At 45.0% G+C, this 13,007-nt stretch overlaps 1 protein-coding gene across 1 annotated transcript in view; it reads right to left on the bottom strand.

Annotated features, from left to right (window-relative positions):
* Nucleotides 1-13,007, bottom strand: part of LOC137524471 (lysosomal dipeptide transporter MFSD1-like) — a 47,988-nt gene that overhangs the window by 23,858 nt on the left and 11,123 nt on the right. Inside the window, exons 8-12 of the mRNA XM_068244375.1 lie at nt 9,075-9,190; nt 6,463-6,563; nt 4,996-5,107; nt 2,490-2,627; nt 1,440-1,579 (exon numbers count right to left, since the gene is read on the bottom strand). Of these exons, the coding sequence (XP_068100476.1) occupies nt 1,440-1,579; nt 2,490-2,627; nt 4,996-5,107; nt 6,463-6,563; nt 9,075-9,190 (607 nt within the window). The remainder of the gene's footprint in view (nt 1-1,439; nt 1,580-2,489; nt 2,628-4,995; nt 5,108-6,462; nt 6,564-9,074; nt 9,191-13,007) is intronic.

Here is a 13,007-nt window from a genome sequence, read left to right as displayed (position 1 = left end):
ATACTGCCTGACCCTCGGTCCTTGTACAATTTATAGAGAGGCTGACTTATATTTCCTGTTCTTGGGGAGGAGCTGAGTCTCAATGTGTACCTGTCCTGGAGTGTTACTGGAAAAAAAAAGCATACAGAAAACGAGAAAGACGAGTGTGCTCCCAGTCTCAGCTTATTACATTTACTATGTCCTCTGATGGAACACACCTGGCTCTGCAGACTCCTCCAGCATCACTACAGTACAGAGCACTTGGGGAAGGGTAGAGGTTGGGGGCTGGGTGCTCTACACAAGAGGCTGCTGCACACTGAATAGGCACTGTCTACAAAACTTCAATTCCTTATCAGCGGATGAGAAGATGTAGTCCAACGAACAACTGCAGATAGCAGAAAGATTTTTCTCTCCATGCCCTTAGTTGTCAGTCTCTCAGGACAGGGACCCTGCGGCTTCTGGGCCCCCCTGCAGCTACATCCCTTGCAGGGTCTATTGTTACGCCCCTGTTTCGAATGCATCTCAATATTTTTTATTTAAATTCTAACTTTTGTATATTCTAGGTATGTAACTACAGGAATATATTTTTACATTAAAAGATTCTGGTCTAAGTGTTCTAATTATTTCAATGAGGGGTAGCTGGTACAAACCTAGATTGTGGCTAACAGTGGTCTTGTAACCCGCATAACTGGCTCTGGGAGAATTAACGCTTTATTGAGTTTAGCTCCCTAAACAAGTTAGCTATCCTGTATTGTATAGGAGCCATCAGCTGCTTTGTGCATGTACTGTATGTGTGTGCAAGTATGATTTGCTATCTACTGTAGTTTTGCTGCAGCTGTGCAATCTTCTTCGTGAGGCAGCAGATTTTGGTGAAGCATGTCTGATTTGGGTGCCCGGAGGGTCAGCTGGGCACCGCACAAATTAGTAAAAAGGGAGAAAAAAAAAAAAACAAAAAAAAAAAAAACAGTAAATTCGGCCACTGGCAACAGGCATTGATAATTTGGCACCGGTAATTAGGCCGATGCCTAAATTAAGTCCCCTCCCCCACCAAAGTTGCTACAACTTGGAGGGCGAATGGTACTTAGCGTGGGCCCAGAGTTTGTGCAGGAGCAGGGTGAGCCTTTTTTGGCTTCACCCTGCACCAAAATGGCCCATACTGATAATGGATGGACTCCTTCCTCGCACTATCAGCATTACGACCAGCTGTGTATTGTGAGATGGGCAAGGGCATCAGCCATTACACTGACACCAATGTCTGATATTCCCTCTAATATGTTCCATGTATGCAACTGAATCATGTGACTGCAATGCCACAACTATTAGCAAACAGTTTTCTGCAACCCTCACTGTGATCTTATAGAATGCTGATTAGGGTTGCAAATCTGACCACCTAATAGCGCCCTGTTTTCTAGATCTCTACATCATGCTGGTACCAGAAGAAAAAGGGGTTCTGAACTTACCTTGATTTGGTACCAAGGATTCTGCCAACAATGAGGTTAGAAATGCCAATACCGATCATCTGTACAGAGGTAGCCAGACCCATAGCTGTGCCCAGGGTGGCTTGTGGAACCACAAGGGGAATAGATGGCCACATGCTGGCCTGAAAGTAGAAAACATATGTATGAATACACCTAATGTATAAATACACTGGATGTATTACCTGCATGTTGCTGCCCCAAAGTAACAGGTTATGGGTGTTAAAAATAGCTCATGCAGATATGAAATTTGCATAAATATTTAGTTTTAACCCATTAACAGCTACAATAGATGTATCTGGTTTGAGATAAGTGCACTGCTTTTGACAGAATTCGTCGTGCTGTAAATTCTTGTAATGTTTTGATCTCTCTCTACTAGCAGAAAATATAGAAACTGAATGCAGAAGTCCTCTGTTATTGTCTCACACTGACCCCTAATGACCATAAATACACATTACAGCTGTACTAATTAGAAGCAATGAAATATAACAAGTAAGAAAAAAAAACTGCTAAAATAAATTGGCCTGGAGCACTTGCAAGCCTCTCAATAAATTGGTGCTAAATGGTTAAAGAAGAACTCCATGAAGGGTCATTAGACAATTCATTCAGAATGGACAATGTTTGTAACTTATACCTAAAAAACAAATATTGTTGCCAGTCACGGATTATCACAGCTAATAGCACTCGCCATAGCCAGCGTTTTTCAATGGGTAGGCCTTTCTACTAGTTTACACTAGAATTAACTACTGTATGTTGTCATTATTACTTAATCTGAATGCCGGTTTTATAAAAAATCTCAGATACAGCTTTAACAGTTTTAAAATATAAGTACAATACTTACTATGTACCAGACACCCTCCTATATCTGAACAGACTGCTTTTTGGGGGATTTGAGTTGCTAAGTGACACCATGGCAACCTGGACTGTGATCTGACACAGTTCTAAGAACAGGGTTATACTATACCTACAAATGTCAATAACTTTTATTTTTTTAAAGATTGTGGTCAGTCATTTATTCTAGGACTGGAATCTTACCGCAGCGAAGGAGTATGTGACCCCAAGCCACAAGGTGGAGACGAGCGGAGGGACAAAGGTAAACGCCAGCAGGGCAAAGACTGGAATTGTGAGGACCGCACAGAGGACAGCCAGGATCCCTCTCATGCCCACATAGTCCTGAAAGAAAAACACTCCGCATGTAAATAGCAACATGGACCTTGTAAGTATCCTTAAAGTGAACCTAAAGCCAAGAAAAAAAAAAAAAAAGAGATTAACTCACCTGGGGCATCCCTCAGCCCCCTGCAGACGATCGGTGCCCTCGCAGCTCCGGTCCGATGGCCCAGGACCCGCCGGCGATGACTTCCGGTTTCGCCGTCACTGGCCGACAGGCATGGGAACGCGAGTGATTGTTCGCGTTCCCAGCCTGTATATCGCCCCCTATGCTGCTATTGCGGCCCCCTGGCCGCAATAGCAGCATAGGGGGCGATATACAGGCTGGGAACGCGAACAATCACTCGCGTTCCGTTCCCATGCCTGTCGGCCGGTGACGGCCAAACCGGAAGCGTTCGCCGGCGGGTCCTGGGCCATCGGACCGGAGCTGCGAGGGCACCGATCGTCTGCAGGGGGCTGAGGGATGCCCCAGGTGAGTTAATCTCTTTTTTTTTTTTTGGCTTTAGGTTATCTTTAAGCCCCATACACACGCTCAACAGCGGTCTTTTATGCAGCACCATTATCAAACAACGTTTGTTTTGAAACAACCAGTAAAAGTTGCTTGCTATTGTTCAGACTTGTTTCGCAACAAAAGTTGTTTGATAACGGTGCTGCATAAAAGATCGCTGTTAGGTGTGTGTTTGGGGCTTTACTGCAATGGCATCTGCTTGAGGTACTACGGGATCTAATGATAATGCAAATTGAATGCAGATTGTATGCAGCTTGTACCAGGGCCAATCCAAATCAGAAGGAAGTGTATCTCATTTTTCCAGTTCCAAACTGTAAACAATTTGCATCACATTTGTGTGCAAACCAGAATTATTAGCATCTCCTAGACAGCCTCTGAAAGGGAACCTTAAAGCGGACCCAAACCAAACATTTTTTTAATTCAAAATATTTAGTTGCACCACTCTGACACATATAAAGATAAACACTCCTTCAAGCCTATGAGCATTTCAGTGCATGCTTTTCACCCTTCTCTTTCCATAACTAGGGTTATACTGGGGGCAGCCATTGGCAATTCCTCCATTGCCGGACACCACCTACTCCATCAATCTGCCGGATTCTGTCCCGGCAATATGAAGGGAAGGGAGGGGTGTCTCCAATAAATGTAAAATATATTTTAGATTTGTCATCATGCAGCTGAAAAAAAGCTGCTGTTTATTATTATTATAATTTATTAAAAATAGATTTTATTTCTGAAACCATGTATTTTTAATTTGGGTCCACTTTAACTGAGAGGGATATGGATGTTTCCTTTTAAACAATACCAGTTGCCTGGCAGCCCTGCTGATCTCTTACTGCAGAAGTGGCTAAATCATACACCTGAAACAAGCATGCAGCTAATCCAGTCTGACTTCAGAGCACCTGATGTGCATGCTTGTTCCAGGGCTATGGCTAAAAGTATTAGAGGCAGAGGATCAGCAGGACTGCCAGGGAACAGGTATTTTAAAAGGAAAAATCCATATTCTCAGTTTAGGTTACCTTTATTTGTTTTTAAATATTTTTTATTGTGCCAAGATAGAAAAACAGCCTGTTGCAAGATCACATCTTTACAAATACAGCCATTTTTTTGGTTCCCTTTAAACCCCCCCATTGTGATGAACCATGTTGTGTGTTCTCTGGGTGCTGTCCACTGCTCTCCTCCGGGATACTCTGGCAGCACTGAACACACAGAGCAGCTTTCTTGTCTACATAGAGGAGAGAAAAGACAGCATGACTCATCAGTAAGAAGGGGCTGAGGAGGGAGATAGTGAGGCTGGATGTTACAGTAAAAGTTTAAACTCATTTTTTTCAGCCAGTTGGTTGGATTACAGAGTGGAAATACTTTTAACAAACATTCCTCTTTCATCCTATAGTAGTGGCTTCTAATACTTGAATCCAATACAGGGTCCCTTTACAAGTAGCATAGAGCACCTGGACTGTGGGAAAACATGAATACTGTATGTAATGTATAATGGGAATAATGTCCTACCCTACCAATTATGTAAGACTGTAATGATTGACACATCAGAGGCAAATCATTCCATGCAGCCATCAGAGTACACAGGGAGATTGTGTGAACTGAGGCCTGAGTAACTATCCAATAGTTGGACAGTCATTGTAAGTGTGTTACATGGTGCTTTAATAACAAATCAGCTTAGATCTGATTAAATGGGCCTTGTATATATACACACAGAACACAAACAGCAGGAATAACACAAACTGGGGTTCCAGACCACATGAATGTGTGCTGATCACAATGTCTATATTCACATCTAACTCATCAGAGTGCATCAGTAGTCAGCACAGGCGTGGATCATAATCCTATGTAAGGGAAACAAAGGAAACTTACTATTAATATTCCAACAATGGCAGATAGCACTAGAGAGCTGTCATACACAGCGCCTGCTATATAGGAGGCCGTCCGCTGGTCATAACCTGAGTATTTGTCCTGGATGAATTTGCTGGTTAAGAGAAAAATTAAAAAAAAAAAAAAAAAAAAGTTAAAAGTGACAACTTGACTTCAAAAATGTACAAATATTTATTTTTTTTGCAACCTTACAGGACGCCAGACTGCTGTGGCATACCAAGAGTATTTGACACGCAGTGCTGATTAATTACATGTGACATCCTTGGTGGTCTAGTGGTACCCCCCCCCCCCCCCCCCCCCACCCCCCTTATCTTGATGCATCCATGCCCCTCGGCAGCCATTCACTCTTTGCCCACCCAATCTCTGCATGTCGTGTGTAATTACACTCCCAAGTCTGCGTCCTACACTTAAGGGGGACAAAAGGAGGGTGCCCATGGAAGTGGAGAGATTGAAACAGTAAAGAAGGGTGCATGTGGCAAGTGGACTACATGGGCGCCAATGTTAAATATCGGTATTTGGATGCTGGAGCGGAAATTTGGGCGCCCAGTAAATAGCAAGTGCTGGTCCAGCACCGGATATATATCAGGCACTGCGGGCGCCCAAATGCCGATATTTTTAGGTGCCTATAGAGGTGCCCGAGAATTTGCGTTTTTTGTTTTTGTTTTCACAGATTCGATCATCACAGCGCACCGTCCCAGCGTTAGTGGAGATGGGCCCTTAGGTAGCTAGTGTGTGGGGGTTTTAGGCAGGTTGTGTGTGGTTTAAGGGTTGGGCGTTAGGTAGGTGGCGTGTGCAGGGAGGAAAGCTAAGGTTTAGGCATTCGGTAGGTAATGTTGGGGGGGGGGGGGGTCAGGTTTAGGCATTAGGTAGGTGGGGGCTGTTGGGACATTAGGTTTAGGCATTAGTTAAGCATTGTGCGCGGTGAGGGGGAAGTTTAGGTTTAGGCATCAGGTAGGCAGTGTGTGCGTGTTAAGGGTTAGGAGCTAGGTAGGTGGGGGGTGGTGGTTAAGGGTTAGGCGTCGGGAGGGTTCTGTGTAAGAGTAAGGGTTAGGTTTGGCCATAGTAAAATTTTGGCATTTAATACTGATATTTTGCTATCGACCTTTAGTGGGCGCCCAAATTTCCTGGCGCCTTTATTTGACAGACGCAGGAAGATACATGTCGGGCCCCCTCCCCATCTTTCCAACCTTAATCAACCCCACCCATCTGGTGCCTCGATCATTTCTGCCCCGGTGCCACCCCTTACATGGTGACACCCGGTGCAGTCTGAACCCCCCCCCCCCAGCTCCCTCTTAGTACACCACTGCCTGATTGCTCTAAATGAGTATTGTATAGCTGAAGATAGGCTGTGGGGAAGTCAAGCATGACCGAAGCCAATACCCTGTATATCCTGCACCCATCCATCACATGTGTGGAAATGTAGTTTATATACAAGAGAAGGTGGTTTACCTGGCATCAGCCACGAATGGGAAGACTCCATTGTAGAAGAACATGATGGTGAGAACCAGCAGCCAGTACCGCAGAGGTAAGAGGCGAATGTCCTGCACTCGCTGTAGTGATACACAAAACAATTTATAAAATTCTCTTCACTTTAATCTATTCGTACACATATACCATGGCTGTGAGCCTTAATGGGTTCTGTTATCACTTGTGCTTCTGGGTAGCAGGAATGCAGACATACCAGCCCCCATGTGACCATCCTCTGGCCCCAACACCAGGCAGTCACAAAGGAGCTGGCCTATCAAGACTAACACCCTCCAGAACTCTGTGACCCACCAGGTATCACAGCCAGCTTACAACAGCAGCTAGCAGGGAAGCTATGGCAGGCTTGTCGTCTCAACATTTTTTGCCAAGTTCAGATCTTGTTTAATGATGCTGTCAGTTCCTGTCTCCTGAGGTCTGCAGACATACAGCTGCCGGCATATGGAGTAATATCACTGTATCTCTGGAGTTACTTATTATGGGCAACTATGACTAAGGGCAGACTGTGATCTCCACACATCAGTTGTTTCTGTGGTTGTCCTTGTGTCTGGCCATTTTCAAAAGATGGCAGTTTTAGTTCTATTTATTATCAGCAGGCTGCCTAGGCCGCGTACATGTAGCGCTGCCACTGTTTAGTTGGGTGTTTGGTGGTGCCGCCAGTGAAAATATTGGTTATTTACATTATAGATATTTTACTACAGAAGAACCTGGCCCCCATTCTCACACCAACCCCCCTATGTAATGCCTAGCACTAACCCCTCTATGTAATGCCTAATGCTAAACCCCCCACCACCTAATGCCCACCAATAACCCCTCCCCCACACCTAATGTCTAACCCCCATACCTAAAACTAACCGCCCCCTGCTATACCTAACACTAATCCTGATGCCCAAATAGAAAATCAGCAGCAATCACTACTCTCTATGTAGTAGCCAATTGACTACTATCCACATCAGGCACCCAACTCATCGTCTGGGTGCCTGACTAGTACCGTTGATTTGCACTGGCATCTATTAGATGCCTACCAATTCCCAAATGACCTGACCCAGCCTTGGATACTCCACTAATGCTTGTCAGGAGAAGGAGCGTGCATAATTAAAAAGGCAGAGTTTGACAATAAAACCTCTCCCCACAGCAACTTTCCTGTTAAGCATGCCACTAGACACTGCACTAAGGCCTCATTCACACCTAAAATCGAAAGCGCAAACATTTTGCATTTTTGTGCGCTCCCCCTCCACCCCCCCCCCCACCCCACCCCCTCTCCCGGTGCTCCACTGTGCGCTGCGTTTCTAGTTAAAGTGCTTTTCTAAGTGCATTTTCCAGAGTGGTTTTGTAATTCACTCCCTAAACTCAGTGAACTCTGATCTGGAAAAGAATAAATACAATGTATTTATTCTTAAAAACTCACGCAATCGCTGCACAAAGCGATTTTGTGAGCATTTTTCATTTTTCCTATAACTTACATTGAGGCAAAATCAACTCAAAAATGGTACAGGCACCGCTGTGCTGAGCGGATCGCAAACAAACCGCTCAGCTGTGAACTCTCTCTCACAGGGAATCATTGCACAAGCATATTTAGGGCGATTTTGAAAATCGCCTGCGCCTGAAAAAAAAGGACAAAAACTCCCTTAGTGTGAACGAACCCTAAAGGCATCTCATGTAGAAAAACGATGTGGCTGATAGGCCCGTATCACTTAAACAAGAGTTTTGGGCAGAACAGAATAAAAAAACCCGTTGGAGGTTTTCAACTTTCAAATTCATTTTACAATTGGTGAGATTTCCCCTCAACTTCCTGTCCCCCCCCCCCCCCCAACTTCCTGTCCCAGTCATTGGGCTACTAAGTGGCTCTCATCTTTATGAAGGAATGTCACACAGCCCCCTACAATCAATTCCTCGTTGTGACAACAGTAGGGTTGTGTGACCAGAAGCACCAGTTAGTCAGTGGTGCGTCTGTTCACCAATTTCACTTTATGTTTACCACTTTGTCTTCAATGCATTTATGTGCAGTCATTGTCCTCCTCGCTAAGATCAATACAGAACTTAGCCCTCCTCAGCTCCAGGGTTACCGGGTTCCGTAACTTCAGCATTCGCAGCCAGTTTGACGCATGTGCAGTGCGCTCCCTTTGGCAGAGAATAGTACTGAGTCTGCGCAGTGCTATTCTCTGCCGGATAGACGGAAAGAGCACACTGCACTTGCTCAGACTGGACAAAATTAAGGGATCCGGTACCGGAGCTGGAGAAGAGTGAGGACGGCGGTGTGGGAACGTTCTGTGCGGGTGGGGCTGGAGGAAGCCACAGGTATGTATATAACTGAGTATTCTTCGACTCTGGTACACTTTAAGTATAGTCTGCCGGTTCTTTTATAATTCTGATGTACAAAAATACACCAAAAAACTGGCAAACACTTTCAAAAGTGAAGAAAAAAAATAGCAACCTCTACTCAGACAACCACTCTTTATATCCTTTCAAAATTTATAGGGCACTATTTATAGAGTACATGTTAATGCACAGCAATATGGGAAATGCAAAAGGATTCTGGGAAATGTACACAAATGACTGAACGGAGAGTGTTTTCTCACCACTTTCTTGGAAGCTTCCTGGATCCTTCCATCGAGGCCCAGCTGTTTCATGCCCACTTTATCAAGTACACTGACAATGACAGCTGAACTGAAGCCCAGGACACAAAGGATGGTTCCTACACACAAAACACGATATATTAGAAGGATACATAGCCATGCCCAAAATCTGCCAGGTCCTCAAATGGTGAATCAAGGTCACACCAAATATTAAAATAAAGCGAAGAATAAACTTGTTACAGTAAAATTCCCTTATAGTAAATCTCAAGGGACCGGCCAAGTAGTTAACTATATCAGGATTTGTCATACATTGTATATTCATACAGGCCCATGGTAGAGACCTGGGGACTGAGATTACTATATCGAGATACAATACTATATACGAGATTCTGCTGTATTAATTACAGTACATAGCGATTACGCAGAGCTCCATGTCACTGACAACCTCAGACAATCTCATACGTGGATAGCACTCTTGCCTTGCAGTGCTGGGTACCCGGTTTAAATCCAGGGCACAATCTGCATGTAGTCTGTATGTTCTCCCCATGTCTGTGTGGGTTTCCTCCCACATCCCAAAAGCATACAGAGAAGTGAACTGGCTTCCCCCTAAAAATTGGCCCTAAGCCACAATGGACATATGAATAAAGTAGGGAATAAAATTGTGAGCTATTCCAAAACATACAATACATTGGTCTATGCACATCCTGTTTAGTGATCAATGAATGAAAAAAAAAAAAAAAAAAAAAAAGTTTATTGCACATATAAACATTTTCCATATTGCTCCTTAAAAGGGCCTACCACAGCACAAATTTTAAAATGATTTCCTGCGCAGAAAGGAAAAGCAACAAAACCCACATAGGGGCCATCAATCCCCCGCTATTGTATTGGCTACACTTGCTTGCAGAGATGGCGATCATCCAGATTCAATTCATCTCTGCAGTCAAGCATCCACCTCCTAATCCTCCCAACATACATACATGCATCCCAGATCACACACACACGGCAGCTGCCTCCCTTCTAACAGGGACAGTCCATATAGTTTACACAAGCATATTAGTTGCATATTAGTTGGCCGGCAGAGCAGACAGCAGTCCCTCCGTAATACCAATTCCAACCTTTGCCTACTTGGATGGACAGAAAGCAGCAGAGCAGGTTAGGCAGCAAAAGCAGCTATAGGGTTAAGGATATACTTGCGTCCCTTCATACTGCAACGTCTCACATCTTTCAGGCAGTTTACAGATCATCCCCTTGGTGCTGTACCGGCAGTGTCCCTTTCAGGCTGCCGCCCTCAATACCATCGGGCACGCAGCGGCCATGAGTGACAGCGCGGGGCCAATCACTGCACTCGCTGCGAGCCTTGATCCCGCCCTCAATACCATCGGGCACGCAGCGGCCATGAGTGACAGCGCTCCAATCTGATTGGCCGCGGGGTTCAAAAAGCTGGCTGTGAAAGTGTTACGAAGACCAGCAACAGTGCTGCATATCCCCCCTGATGAGCTTCACCGCGGGACTGATGCAGAAATGAGGAGAGAGTAGCGCTACTGTGTCCAACACACGTAACCTGACTGGACCTTGTAATGCATTCCACTCGCACTTTAGGCATGGCTAATGACGGCAGTAGCAGCGCACAGCTCTACAACAACGCGGTGCCCAGCTGGCAGAAGCATGCCTGGAAGTTTAGTTCTCTGGCTCGGTGAGTGAGCGAGGTGGACACATGACACAGAGGGAGGCACAAATGTTGTGCATCGGAAGGTAGGCAAATGTAACATCTGGACCATAAGACGCAGGCGCTTCCCCTCCACCCCACTTTTGGGGGAGAAAAAGTGCGTCTTATGGTCCGAAAAATACGGTACATTTTTTACGCGTTAGTGGTGCAATGCGTAAATTTACACGTTACACCACTAACGCGTAAAAATGTATGCGTTAATGTTCCTACACCAGCGGGAATGCGTAAAAGTGTACGCAATGCGGCCCACCGACCCCGAGGTTGGCTAAAACAAAACTAGCTGGCAGCGGGGGACTGGAGCAGCAGTGAGTGACTAGGAGGGCACAGGATGGCTGCATGTGGCTGGTATAAGCCCTAGGTAAGTGAAACTCGTTTTTTTTTGCCTGATAATTCCTTTAAGGAGCAATATGGAGAATTTATATGTGCAATAAACTTTTTTCATTCATTGATCACTAAACAAGATGTGCATGGACCAATGTATTGTATGTTTTGGAATAGTTAATTACGGTTGCACTAAGGGAGTGATCTCAGAAATAATATACCTATAGCAAAGGAAGCACTACATAGGTAGAGGGTGATTGGATAGCAGTCATATCTTTTTAAAAATTAAATTGTGAGCTCTGTGGAGGGAAAGCTAGTGACAAGAATGTTTACTCTGCACAGCGCTGTAGATGTTGTCACTACTTAAATAATAATAATGTCCCTACCAATTAAGGGGAAAGCCTGTTAGCATGGAATTTCATTATCTTGCTTAATGCTTCCCATTGCTGCTTTTTCATAAGTAGTTTGTTCATTCTCATCGCAAGGCATCCTCTCAGCTAGTAATATCCCCCCATAGGTTTACGCTAGGCATTCCATGTAGTAGCAGTACTCAATGGGAGCTACAACAAGAGGAAATAGAAAGATGGGACACAGTTCTAGATAGAATATGGCCCATCTGGTTTGGAGTTTGTAAAAGGGCCATAAGGGACTGTGAACCGAAGAGGCAGCCAATGCACAGCAGATAGAGGGAACAAGCTTAATTGCTGGTCTGTCAGGCAAGTGTTGTTAAAACAGCGCAGGCAATTTGGGCGCAGCCGGCGCCTCCATAGGCCAGAATAGGAATTACCGCTATAGCTGCGCTCAGTGAGTAATTTGTGTGCTGTCAAAAGACGGAGCTGAAGGAACTTTTAACTACCCAACGACCAATGAGCGCGGCAGCCCCAGGACCGCCTAACGCCAATTGGCGTCAAGGCCTAGGGCCGGCAACTGCAGGAGATCACGCGCAGATCTCCTGCTTGAGGGGCGGAGCTCCACCCCGCCTTCAGTCTCCGATCGGTGATCGCTGCTCGGGAGACTGTTAGACGGCGAAACCGCTGTCTTTTCAGTTAGTACAGCACTTTGATCAGCAGCAGCGCTGTACTGGGGACAGCCTTGTGACACGGCTGTCCCCCTGGTACATTAGAGAGCGATCGGCTCTCATAGGGAGAAGCCTATGACAGCCGATCGACCAGGATTGGCCGGCTGGGGTGAGGGAGGGGTTTTGGAAAAAAAAAACAAAAAAAAAAAACAGCTAAATGTATTAATAAAAATATAATGTAAATATTTGTTTTTAAAAAAATAAACACTGTGGGGGGAATCAGACCCCACCAACAGGAAGCTCTGTTGGTGGAGAGAAAAGAAGGGGGGAGAAAATCACTTGTGTGTTGAGTTGTGCGACCCTGCAGTTATGCCTTAAAGCTGCAGTGGTCAATTAAGTAAAAATTGGCCAGGTCTTTAGTGGGGTTTAACACTGCGGTCTTCAAGTGGTTAAAACACTGTAATTTGACCACCAGCAATAGTTTACAGCTGAATTACATCATTCCCCACCATCCACGTCGACCTGGAATGGTAATGGTAATTGACGCGGCCGGGACTTGTGCTGGAGCAGGGTAACCTTATATCAGCTGTATCCTTCACCCAAGTCTCCCTCCAGCTATTTCATAGGTATACCTGTCAGGGGTCAGAAATCCCTTTTGGCGAGCGCATTGTGAGCATCGGTTTTGAGGATCATTGGAAAAAGGAGAGGTTGGAGTGTTAGTGATCCACTATTGCAACAGGGAAGGATTCTAGACCTACAGAGGAGCTGAATACAACATATATGCGATTGTTGCTGTGTTTTACTAGTTAGCCATTATTGTTGGTGAGCGTAATAATACATTTGTTTGTTTGGTGGCAGATTGTGGACACAG

Source organism: Hyperolius riggenbachi, chromosome 7 (assembly GCF_040937935.1).
Source record: "Hyperolius riggenbachi isolate aHypRig1 chromosome 7, aHypRig1.pri, whole genome shotgun sequence".
Lineage (NCBI taxonomy): Eukaryota > Metazoa > Chordata > Amphibia > Anura > Hyperoliidae > Hyperolius > Hyperolius riggenbachi.
The sequence above is the reverse complement of the archived record's forward strand: the minus strand, read 5'-3'. Positions and strand labels throughout refer to the sequence as shown.